This window comes from Ciconia boyciana, chromosome 3 (assembly GCF_034638445.1).
Source record: "Ciconia boyciana chromosome 3, ASM3463844v1, whole genome shotgun sequence".
In the NCBI taxonomy this organism is placed as follows: domain Eukaryota; kingdom Metazoa; phylum Chordata; class Aves; order Ciconiiformes; family Ciconiidae; genus Ciconia; species Ciconia boyciana.
The window spans coordinates 91,970,511-91,990,492 of NC_132936.1; the positions used below are offsets into that span (position 1 = coordinate 91,970,511).

General features: G+C 38.9%; 1 protein-coding gene across 3 annotated transcripts in view; it reads right to left on the reverse strand.

Moving 5' to 3' along the window:
* Positions 1–734: 734 nt before the first annotated feature.
* The window catches only part of HEATR5B (HEAT repeat containing 5B), a 61,626-nt gene continuing 42,378 nt past the window's right edge, over positions 735–19,982 (reverse strand). For 2 of the 3 annotated variants that reach the window (XM_072856569.1, XM_072856568.1), the window contains exons 30-36: positions 19,070–19,197; positions 18,739–18,883; positions 13,548–13,817; positions 11,068–11,292; positions 8,339–8,490; positions 5,114–5,327; positions 735–3,512 (exon numbers count right to left, since the gene is read on the reverse strand). In XM_072856569.1, the coding sequence (XP_072712670.1) occupies positions 3,208–3,512; positions 5,114–5,327; positions 8,339–8,490; positions 11,068–11,292; positions 13,548–13,817; positions 18,739–18,883; positions 19,070–19,197 (1,439 nt within the window). In that variant the 3' untranslated portion in view covers positions 735–3,207. Of the gene's footprint in view, positions 3,513–5,113; positions 5,328–8,338; positions 8,491–11,067; positions 11,293–13,547; positions 13,818–18,738; positions 18,884–19,069; positions 19,198–19,982 lie in introns of those variants that run through there. The other variant, XM_072856570.1, reaches the window with a different exon arrangement.

The window sequence follows — 19,982 nt, forward strand, 5'->3', positions numbered from 1 at the left end:
TTCTCCCAAAGACACATAAAGACAAAAAATTAGGCTTACTTTCGAGGCTACATACGTACTAACGCCAGAGGCCTGCTGAAGACCGTGACAAACACACCACTAGCAACAGGCTGAACAGCAGGGCTAAGTGCTACCAGCACCCCTTGCTGCCACTCGACCCCAGGCGGGTGTGACAGATGCTGCATGGCCACCGAGGCTGCTGCGGTAGGGGTGCTGCGGGTGCTGTGAAGGGGCCCCGCCGCCCCTCACCGCACCATGGCTGCACCAGCGGTAAGCCCTGCTGCTTACTCAAGCGGCGCTTCCTGTTTCCTCGTGGCTGTTCCAAAATCGTACTCGCCCGCTTCATAACCCTGCCCTCAGAGGTTAGAGCTGTAGCTGGTGGGTGACCTCTTCATGCTTTTGAAGAGGGAGAGACAACTAAGGAAGCCTACAGAGAGTGTCGCAGAGCAGAGGGGAAGAGGAGCGACAGCACAGAAGAGGGAGCATGCTCGGGGGGACCTCGACAGGGAACCAGGGTAGAACAACAAGGCCCACCCAGAAAGGAAGGAAATGGCAGAGAGAGAGGAAAGACGTGAAGGGGAAACAGAGCAAACGAGCTTCATGAAAAAGCACATTAAAAAGGCCATTAACAAAGAAAAAGATGAAAAGGAGGGTGACAAAGAATAATAAGCACTATGGGCATTTCAAGTTATTTTGGTTTTTTTAATCAAATGAAATTTTATGCCAAAATATTATGTAAAACCACATGGTTATACCTTTAGTATCAGGAGCAAGCAAAGACGCAAACGAGGACTAGAAACCGGGGAAGGATGTATACAAGTGAAAAGTTGAGCATGTTGTATATAGTCACACAGTATACAAAGAAAAACCTCTCCCTTCTCTATCCCTCTACATCTGTCTAGTGCTGTTTTCCCTTCCACTAACTTTTTTCTACCTACTTCTTAGTTATGCTTGATTGCTACAGTTCCCTCCCCCAACCCCTTTTCTGAGTTTTCCGACATCTTGTAAACTAGACTAACCAAAACATAAAAGTGCTGAGATAAAAATTAAGGTAAATAAAACCTGATTATAGTCAAAAAGTTTCCAACAAACACTTTTTCCAAAAAGTCATTAATTACTAGACTACCTGGAGGGGGGAATGGGACAGGACAGACACGACCTAAAACAGGTTATAAAGTTTTCTTAGTTTTATGTGTTTTAAATTTTTTTTTTTAAATTTTACAATTTTTAAAATTTTACAAATTTTTGTGTTCAATTTTGTACTGAAAGTTTCCTTAATACTTTCTCTCAAATGTTAAACAGGTTCGGAACTTCTTCTGAGCAAAATAGCTTTGTAATGCTGGAAACACTTATTAGAAAGTAATATATTTTAATCAATTTAATTCCCACTACACATACAAAGATGAAAAAACTAATGACATTACTTTTCTCCTCATCTACAGCATATTGTTTTTACTTTAGCATGTATCTTTACTCCTGTAGGACAATGGAACAAGACTTGGAAGTTAACAACTTTATGAAAAAAACATTTGAAAGTATGCGCCACTTGTTATGTCCTCACTTTAGTACTGAAATATTCACAGTGAAATAGAAGCTTTTCTGATTTTATATTAAATATTTTGCACACACCAAATACAACAGGGCAAAAGAGCATTGCCGTGTCCTCCGTTTTGCATAGGTACTCCAAGGGTTATATAAGGTCTTATGGGGAAAATAGAGACTAGTCAAGTGACTATGCAGAAATAATGATCTACAAATATTTCAGCCAACTATTAATCATATTGAATTCTATTTACTATCCCTTTGTTATATTTGGGTTGAAGTAGAATCTTCTGAAATGCGCAGTTTTTACAGAGTATCCAGAAAAACATCAGAGATTAAACTCAACAGGCTTAGCTGAGGCTTCTAGTTATGTGGCTTCTCTCTATAAAGCAAAATGTATAGAAAGATCCCTATAGAAGCCCATAAATTCAACAGCAGTGTCATGTAAGTCAGTCTTGTATACACAAGAAAATACACGGTTCTGCACTTCTGCCAATAGGAAGGGTGAGGTCTGGCAGCAGCCAGCCATTGGGAGTCACTGGCTCTGTGCTGTAGGGTTAGCACAGCACTTGAGCTCTAAGCTCCAAAATCTGCAGATCAGACTCACTCAGATGTGAGGGGAGCCACGTACTTTTCAAAAAAGAAAAGACTGGTAGGGGAAGGAAAAACTGGAGGAGCCTGGCTCTCACTTGTGTTCTGCTCCCTTAGTCAGTACAGGTGCAAAGCGCTCAAGTAATTTGGCTCTGCAAACTTTACCAAGGACTGCAGGGAAGATATATCCACTGAGACTAAAATCTTGCAGGAAGGTTAAATACCTAGGAGTCTGGACAAAAGAGCAGAGCATTGAATCATCATATTCAACCAGCATCTGGCAGAATAGGAAGACCGCTAACACACAGCACCTTACAAGAGCCAAAATCTATACCTACAAAAATGCAGATAGCAGGCAGTTCTCTTTATAAACTCAATTTCCAATGCATTCTTTAAAATTTATCTTAGAAGAGATAGGGGATTAGATTCTTTGCATCCTTTATTAATTTTCAAGCATGGAAACGGATCTGAAAGAAATATACACCACATAAATAAGGACAACTCATGAAGACAGCATGCTTGATTGTTCACCTTGAGAAAGGCTGAAAATTTTCAGTTCTTTTTCTCATGCAAGCGGAAATGATCTACAAGGTCTGACAATCCCCTTCCCTACTTTGTTTTTAAAACGAAAAAGTGCACATTTCTACACTTGAAATTCCCCATGGTACATGGTAAGTACTGCATAACAGTTTCCCCTCTTCCCTCCATCCCCACTGTGTTAGTGTGTTGGCACAATGGTGGGATAACAATCACCAGATTTCAAAAACCACTCAAAGGTTTAGTGTAGCTTTTAAAAATAAATAAAACTATTTAGTCAGATAGAGAATTTTTTTTTGGTGGATAATTTATAACACAAATTCATAAATATGATCACATTCCATTTCCTAAAAATCTATACAAATACAAGTAACACCACTTCCTTTGTAATGCATGGATTTCAAGTAATTACACAAAGCTCTATTAGACAGCCTTTCACATACAAATTACACAAAATTACGGACATATATGCAGTAACACATTGGGGATAATGTAATGCTTCTGACTACTTAATGGTCCAAAAATAATAAAAGTAATTCAAAAAAAGCTAGTTTTCAGTTTAATTGTTGGAGTGGAATGTACTGTGGGTGGTGGTTGCCTAGCAGCTGCTTTTGCTTTGCTGGCCTGACTTGCTCGGACTGCAGTTTCTAGACGTGTTTTTAATTCAGGAGCAGCTCCCATTACTGTCTTGAAAGCATGTGGGTAAAGTGGACCAATGTGCATTAGATTCTGAAGTGCAAATTCATGAAGATCCTTAGATGCTGTAGATGCAGAAGCAAAGGCATTTTCATTCAGTAAATAGGAGATCAGAGTGGGAACAAGAAGGGCAAGCAACTGGACTCCTAAAAGTGAAAGAAAAAAAAAATCATAATCATATCAGAGAATAAAACAAAAGAAAATTAATTTTATCAGTTACTAGACTGGTAAGGGTAATTTTGTTTTCAGAATTGACAATAAACACTGTAAGTAGAAATGATCAAATAAAAACCAACTGAAATGTAGATGGTTTCCTGTCCTCTGGTCACTCAAATCTTTCTTACCAGGATTGTGTTTCAGACTTCTATTATTGTTCATCACAGTTACTTTGTTCCTGACACTTCTTTAAAGATGCCTTTGCACCATCTGATTGCAGATCATTGATAAGAGATTGTAAGATGTAGAGTGCCTATTATCTAAAGGATTTCAAAACACTTTTCAGGCAGACAGAAACATTATTCAATTGAATCTGAATATTAGCCTCCCCAGTGAGCAAAACAGAACCGCTATTAGTATGCAAGCGTTCACAAAAAAGTCAGGGGCAGTTATCTGCTATATTACTCCATTCTGGAAGATTCCAATCCAAAAACTAGCACTGCAGCTATACTTGGGCTAGCACGACCTAATGAGGCCACAGCCCAAAAGGGCACAGGGATCAAAAGGGTTTATCTTTAGAACAAAAGAGCAGCTGAACTTAAGCAACAGAGCTAATTTTTGTATCTAGCAAGGATACAAGTATGCCTTTGAAACGTGTAATATGTTAGTTGTAAATTTTAAGCTCAAAGAACTTAAACATTAATGGTAACTCATTTATCTAGAATTTTGTAGGTTATCAAAGTATTAATGATTTTCCCTTGAAGGTTTTTACTAAATTCATACTCATGGGGTGACTGTCTCCAGCCAGGATTAGCAAAAATCAGATGTTTTGCTTCCTCATTCGCTTCAGTTACTCTCTCATTTTGCATGTGTTTCAAACAACTGTGCCAGAAGCAGAATGGGGCTCAAGAAAACATACATTTAGTGTTTCCTCATCAATGAAGAGAAATACCAACAGGGAGTATGTGGGGGGGACGAGGACAGATGGAGACACAAACCCAACAGTAGTATTTTTACAAGGAACTTTATCAGAACTGAAAGCCAAATGTCTGCAGAATAAGTCTTTAGAAAATGCATTGTTTCAGTTAGAGTGTAACTGAACTTAAAGATAAACTATAAATACTGTATTCTATCTACTGAAGCAAACAGGAGGCTCCATCTACAATCAAGATATTCTGACCAGTACAATTCAATTTCTTGGGCTTTTTAGATAAACTTTGTTGAACTGGTAGAAGCAACCTGATAAAAGTGATGAGTCTGCTAAAATAAATAAGAGTTAACAATGGGAAAATGTAAATTTAAATGGTGTGAACTACTCATTTCCAAACAGAAGAAAACATCACTCACTACTGCAGTTCATGTTTAGATTTTTTTTCCTGCAATCACCAGAAATGCAAAGGCTACAGCATATCATACTATATGTGCTATACAAGTCCACGTATACAAAAGTTCTAGTACTGGAATTACAAACGCATGTTGCACAGATGTGGTCTATTTGTGACTATGCCATCGAGTTCCTAACTGCAAGATTCCTAATGTTCAATATTCTATTTTAGCATTACACATTTCTCTAGAAAAACTAAATACTTACTATTCTGCTCCTCACCAAGGGCAACCAATGTTTCAAGGACTTTAATTCCTTCCTGGACTGCTAACAGCTCCAGGTTGTTGTTCGGGCGGCTCCTTTCCACAGCTTTCAACTTCTCAACCATGATAGGGGCCAATGAATGAATATATGGAGTTGACAGGGCACGATTGGTGTGTTGGAACACAGAAAGCAGAAGCTGGTAACACTTGGCTTGAACCTAATCAAATCAAGATAACAAACTTTCAAGACAATGTATTTAACTCAGGGAATTCTAATAAACTCTGTTGTCTATGTATGTGAGATACATGTGATGCTAAAAAAAAAAAGATTACTAAAGGGAAGGAAACATACTGAATAAGAGGAAAGCAGCAACACAGCCCATCTGCTAAAATAATATTAGCCCAGTTTTCAATAAAAGGAAGGCCAGTTAAAAAGAACATGCAAGTACTAAATAGTAGCAACAATATAAACTCAAAGAAAATAAAGGAATAGTTAACGTCATACAAGTCAGTCACACAGGTCCACAGAGAACTACATCTTTAAGTGTCAGAACTACCAGCACTAATAGTAGATGTATCTGCAAAATCATGAAATTCTATTCCAATCTCAGAAGGGTAAAACAGCCCATAAAAATTACTCAGATCAAAGTGATCTTATTGCTCTAACATAAGCCAAGGCTGTAGCCAAAAGCAGCAGGCCTGTCCATCCTTCCTTCTCATTCTCCATCTTGTGCTGGTAGTAGCACAAGAGTATACGTGTAACCATACAGTGAGCTGGATCACAGAACCCTCTCTTTGTCTTCCTTCTATTTTCTTTTTTTCTCCTCCCTCTTTTCCCTGGAAAGCAGGGATTATTAAAGTCAACGTTTGGTAAAATGACTCACATATGATCGTGTTTAGAGGAACACGTGAATGCATTTTATTTGGGTGTACAAAGATCTCCTCCAAAATACCACACAAATAACCCCGAACTTTTCAAAAGGTAAAGCCCCACAACAAATATGAGGATAAAACATTGCACATGCTTGCAAACTGCACTCAAGTCTGAACGGGATGAGTTACTGAGCACATGCTGAACAAACATTCTAGAGGAAGTATTATTGAACACAACGATCTGTGAGGAGATCTGGGGATGACTGGAAACATAGATGTATAAATAAAAATATTGAATAAAAATGATAGATAGTAAAAACTAATAGTAACAACATACAAGTTATGCAGCTCAGGTCACTGTTAATTCACTAGTATACAGCTGCAAGTTTTATGTACAATTCAATTTTTAAGGCCTGAAGTAATAACATGTCTTCTAATACCATTTGTATGCTTTCTAACAGAGCTCCACGGAAGAACATTTTCTCCTAATGCCTTATTCAGCATCATCTTTGACCTGTTTCAACAAATTATTCCTCTATCTCTCCATACCACTCCAAATAATTATCTTCCCTTTCTGTCTACGTTCTTTAAACTTTACTCCTTATTAGCTGTTAAGATTATTAGCCTTTGAAATAAGGAGTAAAAGTCTCTTTTCTTACATGCATGCATAACTCAATAAAGAGTTTTACAGCTGCATCTGACAGCAGAATTTCATCCAAACTTTTTTTATTCCATCTATATAATATAAAACTTTTGACTATTCTGCATTCACAGAAGTCTACAAAAACTCCTATGAGGTAAAATCAGGGCTTCTTCAAAGCATGTAAGGCACACACTCATGTAAAACTTACTCATTAGCACTGAGACAAGGGTCTCTCAACTGAGTTCCCTTGTTGGGGCAAAATGAAATTGAGCTCACCAGCCTTCTGGTTCTTACTATACATGATATCTGACCTTTCAGACTTTTGCAGGTGGTAATAGTTTCACAAATACTCCTGTATTTCTCATGAGGCAGTGGTATTTCTTTAGAAGAGTTTTTTTCCATAATTGGTTCAATGCTTTTAGTACAATCAGTATAATGCTTTTAGTACAAACAGGCGTCTAGTTACTGACCCCAACAATAAGTGATTTATATTTAAAAAACTAGAATGAACACACAGCAAGTATTACAAAGTATATGTTCTGCACAACAGCGAGGAGAGTGGACACAATCTGGCTGCTGTCAAAGCATTCTCTGTGAATTACAAAAATAGTGGTAAGTTCCAGCTCACTGACAGCTTTCCAGCAGGGTGGTGGGCAAAGATGTATTGCTCTCACTGTTCTATTGTTTATACTGAGTTCTCAAGTGTTTATACAGAGCTGAGAGACAGTATGACATAAGTTTCTGCTTAATACAACTGACATTTCCATTCACACACTAAAATTTTAAGTAGCTTTCCACCCAAAGTCAGGCTTCAGAACCAACTGAATTTTATGTCCACACTGGAAAACACCAGTCCTGCTGCAGAGAAGAATTATCAGTCTAAACAGATTTTAAATGCCTCACTGTGACCCTAACACATCAGCATTTTTTGCGTGTTTTTCTTCTCAGGAATTTCTGCAGCACTCGCTTGTGGCAACACTACAGATTTTTCTCTTAGCTCCCACCTGCAGATCTGTATACCCAGTCAAACAAGTTGATGTATACATGGCTGGAACAGTCAAGCTTAACTATACAGCGCATTAGCCTGCTTGAACAAAGTCACATCTACAACTTTTTAGTTTCCCTCTTTAGGGAGAAAATAATTTAGAAGATAATTCATAAAGACAAACCAAAGGGCAGAAGTGAAATCAGGAGACAGATGATTCACAATCTGTAGATGTTCTGATGGCAACCACAAAATTACAGTTTTGCACTCAAACTGAGTTTTCTGTGAACATGTAAAATAAGCACAGGTTTTGCACAAACAAATATAAAATTCATCAGAAATGTGAGCTGTAATTTTATCTACAGAGAAAGTGGTTTAGTTTATATTACAAAAGATCAGCATTAATGTAGAAATGTCACTACTCTCTGATAACCAACCTTTTAATTTGCTAAAATTTCACATATCAAAGATTTTTTGCCTTTTAAAAAGCTCCAAGTCAAGAACCTGGCACAAGGCCATGAACACACATTATCTAGAAGCACTTAGTTTGGGTTGTTTTACTCACTAAAGAGTTTCTATAATGCACTGTTGAAAATTCTAGTTATTTTGACAAGCAGTATCTGTCTCTGAAGTAAAGGCATCACAAAGCATTCAGGAAATATGGTAAATATATCACAATTAGTTTTTCTCAGCTATATATCATTCACATTCCTATAACATGATCTTACCCAAGGATCACAGGAATTTAATGCACTTTTAAATCTGTTCATACATCCATTTTGTAAAGACTGCACTCCAATTATTTCAGTGCTTGCTGACCAAAGGAAGAGAGCAATAGCTGTAAGTATGCTTACTTCATCAAGAATAGGCTTAGAGGCTTCTGAAAAACAAAACCAAACACACTGTTAGCTTAGTCCAAAAAGGGTTTAGAATTCATTTAGTAAAAGCCAGTGAACACAGATAAACTTAAAGAGGAAACAAGCGTACTTGAAATTCTTTGCAACTGCATACGAATATACATCTACTTATTACAGAATCACTCTATCATTATTGACTGTGACTGACAAAAAGCTGAGCAACTCTATTCTAATAGTTGTTTTAATAAAGTAAGTCAAACTTTCTGAAACTTAAATATCAAGGAGCAAACATCACCCACGCTTTCTCTGACCAAGTCATATTTTTTGTTTTCAATGTGTAAACAAGAGAGGAAAAATGTATTTTTTAGATCCTTTCCCCATTAAAAACATACTTTGGGTTGTTTTAATCTCTTCAGCTGATACAGCAGAGTAAGAAACTGATAGCCAGCATGGCAACAACTTTTACTTAACATGAGGTTTCACATAACAGACTAGCTGATCTGACAGCTACCTGTCACCAATCAGAACAGTCCTACTTTAACCTTTCCTCCTTTTCAAATAGTCTGTATTTGCCATTGTCATCCTTTTTTTCCTTGCACAAGCTCTGTCTTCATGATTCTCATTCATGGATTTACATCAACAGGAAAAAAAAAAATATATTTATATATAATTATTATAGTGTGTATATATATAAAGTACTGTTCTGCTGGTTTTGTTGGCCAGATTGGTTCTGCTCTCCCTTGAGAGGCACAAAGAAACAGCAGATATATAGTCGGCAAAAAGAAAAACAGCATGACTGCCCTTTACAGATGTCAGCTAGTCACTCGATTGGCTTAGCTATGATATGAAACCTCCCTTCAAAAAACTAGTCAAAGCATTTTAAGTGACCAGGTTTTTTTTTTCAAAAATTCTTAATTTTTCTTTTTTTTTTTTCCATTTTACTGAATTATGAGACTTGAAATTGTATGGAGTAGACCTTGCTTACATTCTTGTGTGTGTGTGTGTGTGTGTGTGATGTGTCCCACTCCACAGAAGACTGGAAAGGAAAACATCCACTCTTGCAAGGAACTGAGAAAGATTTCTAAAGTCTGCAAAAAATCCTAAGGCCAGCAATGCTTCTAGAAAGAGGGACTGGGAAATCTTCACAGTAACAAAAGGTTGGACGACAAGAGTGGCTGTGACAAATCAAATTAGAAGTTTGACTTAGTTAACACAAATCTATTGATCCTTCCCCTTCAGACATTTTCAGGATCGTTTGCAATTACCTACTCACTCCCTATCTCTCATATGAGTAACTCTATTCAAGCCTCTCTTCAGTCTCTATAAATGACTCCTTGGGGATGTAATGGGATGTTTTTTGGCTGAACTACCATTATGCAAATGACAAATCTTTGTCTCTCTCTTTTGCTAACTACGCAGCTGAGACTGTATATCTTTTTTGCTTTTCGAAGGACAAGGCAAAGTACGAATGTGAACCAAGAGAAGTAGTCTGCAGTTCCCTAAAGAGATAGTAGACATCCTGCTGGTGGGTAACAGATTTTTTTTTGGCAGGGGTAGGATTTTTTTTCTCACCACTGAAAGCTTGTAAGAGTATTGTGAATATATTCCAGTATGAACCTTGCCACAATTATCCCTTGCTGTCTTCACACTCATTCGCTTTAACACTCACTGTCATTAAGACTGTATGAATTGTGTCAGCAAACACTTAAGATAAACCTCAAGAAAAATGGCAATCAGTGTAATTCAAGGTGTCGAGTCCATGTCCAGTACTGAATAATTACATTTTCAGTAAAGAGGTCAGTGCAAAAACTGTTTTCAGTGCAAAACACTGTTTTGGCAACTAAAATCCCCTTTCCTTTAAGCTAGCAGGTATTCTGTGGAAAGAGGAAAAGAACAGTGGAAATGATAGTTTGCTCAGGCCTTGCCAACATGTCTAGAGTTGCTAGTAGTCACAGAAATTGAGACATAGTCCAGGAAGTAAAGTGAATTCACCTTGGAACTCCTTTAGATTTTACTTGTGAGACATTCAGCAGATGTCAGAAAGACTGATCGATATCAGAAGGTAGATTTCCAAGTTCCAGAAACAAGTCACTAGCTGAAACTATGAAGACTGGTAAGGTCAGCCGGAGGAAAACGTAACGCATAAAATAATCACATCATAAAGGGATTCAAAATGGAAGAGGAAAGTCTGAACTAGTACAGAAAAATACCCTACGGAAAGGACCTGAGAGAAAGGGGGCTGCAAGATGAGTTGCAAAAGGCAAAATTTCTAACAGGAGGTTATGATCAATATTGTCAAAGTAAACAGACCAACAAGGACAAATCTGGGATGGGAACTCCTGAGATGTAACTGTATTTTCTTAAAGCCAATGCTGTGCTTGTCTTCAACACAGCCTATTAAGTAACTCTAATTAGTTATGCTGTGTGCACTCAGGTCTTCCTCCCATTTCAATTTTACAAGCAGTTCATCACCACTTTTAATCCCCAACCCTCAGATGTGAAGTCTATTAAATTATAGGCAGATACAATACTTGCATTTTCATTAGAGCAAAACCCAGTTCTCTTTAATTTTAACTCTCCTGCACCGGGAAACCACTTACCAGGTTGAGAGTATTCCAAGATAGATGCCAGAGTGCTACGGATAAGACCTGTCCATTGTTTCTGAGTTTCATCAGTCTTGACTGTTGGAAGAGTAACAATAGTTTTTATTCCTTGAAGGGCTGCACTGACTGGAGGTGGGACCTGATTATCTGCTGATTTTACTGCTGTTTCTTTCAATACTCTTGTAATCAGAAACAGGATAGTGGGTAATATTGTCATACATCCTAAAAAAAAAAATAAAATAAAATTTCTGAAGTTAATTCCAACAAGTGTTGTAGATAACCTCTTTAGCTTTCTGAATATGGATATATGGGGCTAGGAGACAAAAGAGACACCATGATAAACTGCAATTCAGGTAACAAGTGGTATGTGCCATTCAATATTTTATCACCAAATTCATTAATCAGTACTACTGAAGTGTATCATAACACAAGTCATACAAGCCAACACTTAAAATGTTGCTGTCAATTCATGAACAGTGATTCAGCTATTAAAGTTTTGCCCTGCACGGCATGTGATACATGGTATGTATCACATTGAACACATCTAGATTGTTAAATATCTTAAAAGAGGATCTGCTTATCGCTAGAGTCCTATAAAATAAACAACAATAAGAGGTCTAGAAACAGGTATCCAAACCAAGTTATGGCACTTTCCAAGGAAGCTGGTGTGTAGTACAAGCTCCAGAAGCAAAGGAAGGAAGTTATCTGGGTGTCTTACATCCTGTGCAAAAGCTGTAGCCATCTGGCTACTCTGCAAAGGAGACAAAACGATCCTCTTCCTACTGCACTGCTTTTCTTAAGAAATCAACACCTATCTATATGTTTTGTGCAGCCAGTCCTGCAGATGCAAGTTAGGCATACTCAAGAAGTATTGGTCAAGTAACACATAACCTGACTTTAGACACATGGGAACTTTTTTAGAAGGAGTTTCAAAAACACATGTAGACTTTAAGCCTCTGTAGGACTGAAAGAAGGGTGCTATTGGTTTTAGGCACATAACATTAATCTACAGCTGACTTCAGACAGTCAGGTCTCTTTCCATATCTTTTCTATGCCTCATTTTGCCACATCCGTGGAAACACAAATCCCGACATTTTCCTACTTCTGGGATTGCTGTGAGGATCATACACAAAGTAGAATAATTACGACTGGAAGGGACTGCTGGAGGTCATCTAGTCCAACCCCCTTTTTCAAAGCAGCAATTCCTCTAGGTCAGATTGCCCAGGATCTTGTCCCATGGAGACTGTAAGATACTCATGTTTTACAGAAAGAGGAAGAAATATAAAAAAAAAAAAACCACTCAGTCACAGAAAGTGATTAATTCTCTTTGTTCACAGTTTCCCTTACACCCAAAGTTCAATCAACACAAATGTTTGTGCATGTACTATCCCCCCCTCCCTACAGCTATCAGCTGGCTACATCTTCTGGATGAGAAAAAAACCAAACAAACAACTCTAGCAGTCTCTGTAGACTAACAATAGTTTCTCAGCTACTTTCACTGGTCACTTGCCAAATGCTGGGAGTCATGCCTTCACTCCAGTCAACACAGAGTAGTACTGCTACTGTTTTTGCCCCCACCCGAAAAAAAAGGGAGAAAGGAAAAACAACGAGACATCAAATAAAAACAGTGCAGGACTCTAGATCAGCTCAAAATCTACTATTTTTTAAAGAACTGTAAGACACAAATTGTCTGTTTGAAGATAACCCATGTTGTGTTCCGAGTATGACTTTGTCCAAATATGTTATTTGCCATGCATCTCATTAAGGGACCAACCTCTAAAATGTCTTATCTACATCAGTGTGTGAAAATTCCCAGGAGAACCACCAAACAACTCTTAAGCAATTTGTTCTCTGAAAAGCAAAACTCAAAAAGCACAGCTTCCCATGCAATTGTGTCCTTTACCCCTGAACTCCAGTCAGTGCAATTACCCTAGTTTACACATATCCTTTGTGACAGTCTCCCTGGGCAGAAGAAAGCTCCATTTAGTTTACAGTCACACTTGGGATGACTGACAAGCAACGGCTGCAAAACCAAGTGTACCACAGCTGAATTGCGCTGTTTTTTCCTCAGTAGGATTCTCTTTTCATCCAGCTGCTGCTTTTCATGAACTTCTCAGGAATTTAATTATCTCTGAGATGTCTATGTTCTTTTACAATATGATTAAAATTAGCCAAAAGGTTTCAAAATCATGAAAAAAGGAAGGGAAAAAACCAACAATAAAATCATAGTGATATAGAGTTCATTTCCTCAGCAAACTTGCGGCACACAATGCAAATTTAAAAACAAATAATTTCCTTTACGTTGCTCACTGGAAAAGCCTGAATTCTTAATGTATTTTAGAACCTAAACATACTTTTCAATAGATGATCCTTAAAGTATCCCGTAAAAATATATTTACAGTTTGCTTTTAGCATTATATGCTCACTACACTTCCCCTACAGTAACCACTCATAGGTATTTTGTTACAATACCTTACCTGCTGGAGAACACAGAGAAGGCAGGTCAGACAGTATAGTAACAGTGGCAGCCACAAGACGAGCACTTTCCTCAGAGAGGTGGGATTTGGCAGAAATGTGACTTGGAGAATCTGACACTTTTGAACTCAGATGGGGCATGTGCCGTACTAGGATAAACATGAGCAATTCCATGGCTGCAAAGACTAGAGATTTTCCAGGCACAAGACCACCACTCTCACCTCCCTCTCCTAAAGCAAGAGGATTTTCTTTTTCCTCAATATCATCTTCATCTGAAAAAAGGAAAGAAATGTCTGAGGAGACAATTAAGAAAGATCCCACACCAAAGATTACATGAAACACTCTTTAAAAAAAAAGTTAAAAATCAAGAAGAAAAAGTTGCTTCAACAGTAAGATATGACAAACATGGCTCATATCGAACTAAATGTTTTAGTTAGAATGACTTAAAGGGGTTTAAAATGCTTTAGAAGTATCATGATTGCAACAGTACTTATTAAAATCCATCCAGAACTAGAAAAAAAGTAGTAATACTTAAACAAATTAAAAACGCAGTAATTATTTTGCTTCTTTTAAAACTGATTGTAAAATTAACAGCAATGACTGCCAAATAAATAGGCATGACATTTTTTAAATTTAATGGCTATTAAGTGTTCCACCCTGACAAAAATCTTATTTCAGCCTAAATTGATTATAAAATAAGAGAACAGAAAAGCATTGTAGGATTCTATGTCCGAGTTCATGATTTCAGTGCATTCAGTTCAAAAAGTCTCTCTTTTGAATGGCAGCTTGGCCAGCTGCAGTCTTTCCTTCTCCCACTAAACAGCAACAGAGATTCAGTAAGTCAAAGCTGGCCTGAACTACCCCTATCGAGCTCCTATGAATTTAAATGATTGCTAGTGTTATCACATTCACTGATTTGAAAAACGCAACTTACTGGGCCTACAGTAAACAATTTCATTAATTCATATGAAGGAACAGAGCTTGCAATTTTAGCTGCACTAGTTCCTCAAGCTCCAGCAAAATCCTCTCTGTGTTTTTATGTGGAAAACGGGCAAAAGCTAACAGTTGTTTTTTCTTCTCAACAGTATATTCTGTCAGACTAAGATGGTAGTTTTCCACCCAGTAAGAGAATATTATTTGGGTTTTACTTTACTTCTTTCAGGTAGAAGAAAACATGGCAGACCTAACCTAACCAGATGTCAGTGAACTATTTGGCAGGTTGCCACCTGGAAACTAATTTACCTGGCAAAGATGGAAACAGTGCATCCAATGCGAGATTTTTAAAGAAATGGCAAAGGGATGATTGAACAGGGAGATGCTCTCTTAAAAGGAAAAGGTTACTAAAAGTACCTCAGAAAGTCGCTTTCAGACTGATACTAATACCCTTTATCAAGGATATTCTTACATAAAGTAGAAATAAACTAACAGAATATGCTGATGAAAAGCCAAGCAAAACATCAGAAGCTGAAATATTGTACCAGAAGAAGCGGGGATAAAACAAGAAAGAACGAATTTTACTAAAGCTCAATAAAGGCCACGTAGAGGAACAGGATTTAGGTATATCACCTCACAAGAGAATCTCAGAAAAATTTAAGTTGAAAGGGAGCTCCATAAGTCATACCAGTCCAATCTCCTGTTCAAAACAGGGCCAACTTGAAAGCTAGAGCAGGTTGCTCAGGGCTGGTCCAGTTTTGAATATCTTGAAGCATGGAGATGCCACAACATCCCTGGCCACCTGTTCTACTGCTTCACCACTCCCATGGTGACAAATTTGTTCCTTGTATCCCATCTGGATTTCCGCTGCTGCAACTTGTGTCCATTGCCTCTTGTCCTTCCACCATATGCCTTTCAGAAGAGTCTGGATTGGTCTTCTGTTTAAATCCCCTTTAAGAAGGGGGATTGCTATTTTATCCCATATTAACCCTCTCTTCTGCAGGCTAAACAAGTTCAGCTCTCTCAGCCTCTCCTCACGTGTCACGTACTTCACCTCCCTAAGCAGCTTAGTGGACCTGCACTGGACTTCCTTCAGTTTGTCAACACCTCTCTTATTCAGGATGAGGGGGAAGGGTGAAGAAAACTAGACACTACTCCAGATGCATCTTCACAAGCTCAAGTTGAAAGGAAAATCATATCCCTTAATCTACTGGTCATGCTTTTCTAATGCAGCCCAGTAAGTCTTCAGCATTGCATACGCGCACCATAGATTCACATTCAACTCATCATCCAGCAATCTGCTGTCCAGTCTGTCCGCTCCCCAGTCTATACCAATGCACAGGGTTATTCCATCCCAAATGCAGGATTTTGCATTTGTCTTTGCTGAACTTCAGCAGGTTCTCAGTCCTGCAGCTCAAGATTCCCCTGAAAGGCAGCATGCCCTCCAGTGTATCCACCACTTGCACAATGTGATATCATCCACAAATTTGCTGGGGGTGCATTTTGTCCTATCATCCAGGTTGTTAATGACGATGTTTAACAGTAGCAGACCCAATACTGAACTCTAAGGAACATCAGTTGCAACCAGCTGCCAGTTAGACTTCAATCACCGAACTCCATTCAAGCACAGCAGCCCAGCCAGCTGTTCTCCTACTTTTCAGTCCACATTTCTCCAATTTGACAATGATACTATGGGGTACTGGGTCAAAAGCCTTGCAGAAGTCAAGGTAAACAATATCCACCACTCCCCCTTCATCCAAAGCCTGTTATTTCTTCACAGAGGGTGATCAGGCATTATTTGTCCTTGGTAAGTCTGTGCTCACTATTTCAAATCACATTCTTCTACTTCATGTACTCAAAAGTGGCTTCCAAGGGAACTTACTCCCAAAATCTTTCAACACACACAGGAGGCTTACTGGCACATAGTATCCCAAAACCTGCCTCATGTCTTCACTTACTGGAAGTTAGACATAGCATCTACTTTTTGCCATTCATTAGAAAGCTTTCTTCAGCACCACTGCTTTTCAAAGATGACTGCAGCAGCCTTAGCATGTCATCAGCCAGCTCCCTCAGATGCATCCCATCTGGTCCCAGGGTATGTCCAGCTTTTACCTAAGCAGTCCCTAACCTAATGCTCATTTACTGGAGGTAGCAATTCTCTCCCCTAAACTTCCTCACTAGACACACAGACACAGGAGGACTAAGCAAAGAAAATAATAGTGCCTCAGTTCTTCCCCCAACGTTTTTTGTCATCAGATCATCTGATCCATTCAGCAGCAGGTCCAGATTTCCTTGGTCTTTTTGCTGCCAACATAGCTATAAAAGCCCTTCTTGTCACACTTGACATTCATCACCAGTCTCAGCTCCAGCCAAATCGTGGCTTTCCTAATTCCACTCCTCCATACCTGAACAGATGTCTTCAGTAGTCTTCCTGGGCAGTTTGCCCCCACTTCCACCATCCATACACTTCCTTGTCACATTTGAGCTCAGTCAGAAGTTCCTGTTCAGCCAAGTCAGCCTCCTGCCATGCCTGTTTGGCATCCTGCACTTTTGGATGAGCTATTTTTTGTCACCGAAGATGAACCATCTCTCTTTCCTTTGCCCTTCTGGGAAACTTACCACAAGATCTCGTCTGCAAGCTCCCTGCACGTGCCCAAGTCTGCTAAGTCAGGCCAAAGCTTTGGCTCTGCTACTTGGTTTCTTCATTTCCCTCAGGACCATGAACTCCACTATCTCATGGCTGCTACAGCCACAGCTATCATTAACCTTCATAACCATTTCTTCTGTATTAGTGAGGAGCAGATCCCTTATTTGGACTGTCCAGCACCCAGACTGGAAAAAACCATGCCTCATACGCTTCTGAAAGCTTCAGATTGGTAGCATCCTGCAGCATTGCCCGTCCAGCACATGTCTGGATGGTAAAAGTCTCTCATGAGACTCCCATAGCTTGTGATTGGAAGGCTTCTTCCAGTTGGTTTAATATGGCTTCACCCACCTCCTCTTCTTGATTAGGCAATCTGGGGCAAACAAGAAGAGAGTTCCTGACTGGTATCTCCCTTCGCCTCCTCTTAGTGGTACCAGTTCCAACCTGTAAAAGAGGGATGGCTGGCCCAGATACCCACCCTGACAGCTTGTTCCTCTTCTCCTCTTGCCAGATCTCTATAGTGTTCTCCAACTGGATGTGTGGAAATAAAGTCTTTTGTTGCTGGTAGTCACAACCTGGCAACCTTCACCTTCGTGGGAGTCCCATCCTACAGGGCAATATTCCAGCACAGCCTATGGCTGTTCCTCCTTCTGTGACACATGGGGCTTGGGCTTCTGCACCTGCAGGATCTCTGTGAAGAACACGTCATTCTTCCATTTGCCTTTCCTGACACTACACAGTCTGCTCACCTTCACGTGCATTTCCTTCACATGTCACAGGTGAGACCAATGTCACCTCCAGCCCTGGCTGCACAGACAAGCACCTGGAGGACAGTCACATCAGGACTTTCATCTGAATTTCAAGCCACGTCATTAAACCTCTGATGTGCCAGAGGTGATTGCTCCTCAGTCAGCAGACTGTGTCTTGCTGTATGTCACTGCCATCATTATGCTGACTCGAGCAGTCTTGTACAGTCTTGAGCAACACTTCTGGGCTGCATGAGCATGCCTTTCCATGCCAAGTGCCTTGCTCCTCTTTGCACACCCTGTTTCCAGAGCTCCTGGTTGCTGACACGCCCTGAATGTCAGTGAAGTAAGAACCCAGATGCAAGTCTGCTCCACTTCCTGGCAAGATCTGTGCAGGAAACTTTTCACACTGGTTCCAGTAGCAGTTCACTCACGTCATGAATGCCAGTTGTGCCAGGGATGCATCACAAGACTCTACCTTGGGGGCTGAATCCTTAAACTTCAGAAAAAAGGTAAATGAAGTGCTAGGAGGCAGTCAATAGAGGAACATCAATGAAACTGAGCAAGGTATTAGTAAGACCTTAAGTGGTGGTGTTGGGTATAATTTTCATAACTCATATTCAAGAAAAATGAATGAAACCCATGACATGAAAAGAGTAACTGCTAGAATGCTCAGAGGAAGAAAAACCACATCTTATAAGAGTTAAGAAATCAGCAGGTAAGATTATGAATACATCAAAAGTATCTGTGGAATACACAGCATTTTCCTCCTCACTTTAACCATACTCTAATGTATTTGAGTTCCTTTCCCAATACGAAAACCTGTTGCTTATTTACTCTGCAAAGCAAGCCGTGTTTTCAAAATCTTACTTAGGGTGTTCCTTTTTTCCTGCAAATAATCTTGAGCTGCTCTTACTATCTGCTGGACAACTCCTGTGACCAGTAGCTGGACTGAAGCAGGATCCCAGGTCAGGAGGAGTCGGTGAAGCACACTCAAGAGTTCAACACCAAGAAGCTACAGTAAAACAAAACACATATTAAAGAAATTAATTAGGACTTAACAATTCCTAATTGTTATGTCACTTGCTTATGATGAGCAAATACTTTTCTCATGCAAAAATAATTACAGCTTTTGTAATCATCACACATGAAAGACCAAGACCTAGAAAAAGCCGATTGTTACAACATGCTCATACAGTACCTGATCCTCTGCAATATGGATCCTGGCACAAGGGGAATCCAATAAAGTATGAAGTGCTTGTAAACAAGATGTAACATGCTCAACAGGCTCTTCAGGTCGTGGGGAACACAGAAACTGTATACTAACACCTGAAAAGAGCAGTAATTAAAAAGAACGTTCACATAATCAAAAAATCAAGTTGTTTTTTTTTAAATTTCTTTGTAAGTATAGCAGGTTCTTAGTAACTTCAGAGATACATGTTTTTCTCAATTCTTCTTCCTTTAAAGGAGAAGAGAGTTTATGTATTAGGAATAGCAGAATTGTATTCGCTTTCTCTTCTCCATCACGTCTTCCCCAAAATTTGTCAGGGAAAATAATAAACAGTGACAGCAAGCAACTTACGTTACTGAATGGAAATCCACACTTTGTTCTAAAGATCTGTAAGTCAGACTTCTGAACCCTTCAATTGTAAATTGAGTTTTATTTTGTTGAACTCTTTTAAATGTAAAGATAACTGAGATTAAGTTAAGCCTCAAAAATTATGCAATATTCATATTATACATATGACACTTAATTCTGGTTTTAAATATCTGTATATCTCAGCAAACTGTTGGCATTCCTCAGAATAAGTGATCACATCCATCTCTTAAAGCTGTTAGATAACAACAAAGGGAAACAGTGAGTGCTACTCACTTATGCAAAAGCTACTCCATGTGACTTGTCAAATATCAGTCTGTACTGAACTGTGTTTTTATGAGGGTGTGTATTTTAATTAACCTTACAGTTTTAGTGTCTTTGAACCATAACGTTTTGTATCATCTGAATTATATTACAGCATAGAACAGTTCCTACTCATTTTATTCAATTACATATAAACCAGATATACAACTTGTCTATAAAAATCACAATAATCACAACAACAAATATTCTGGTA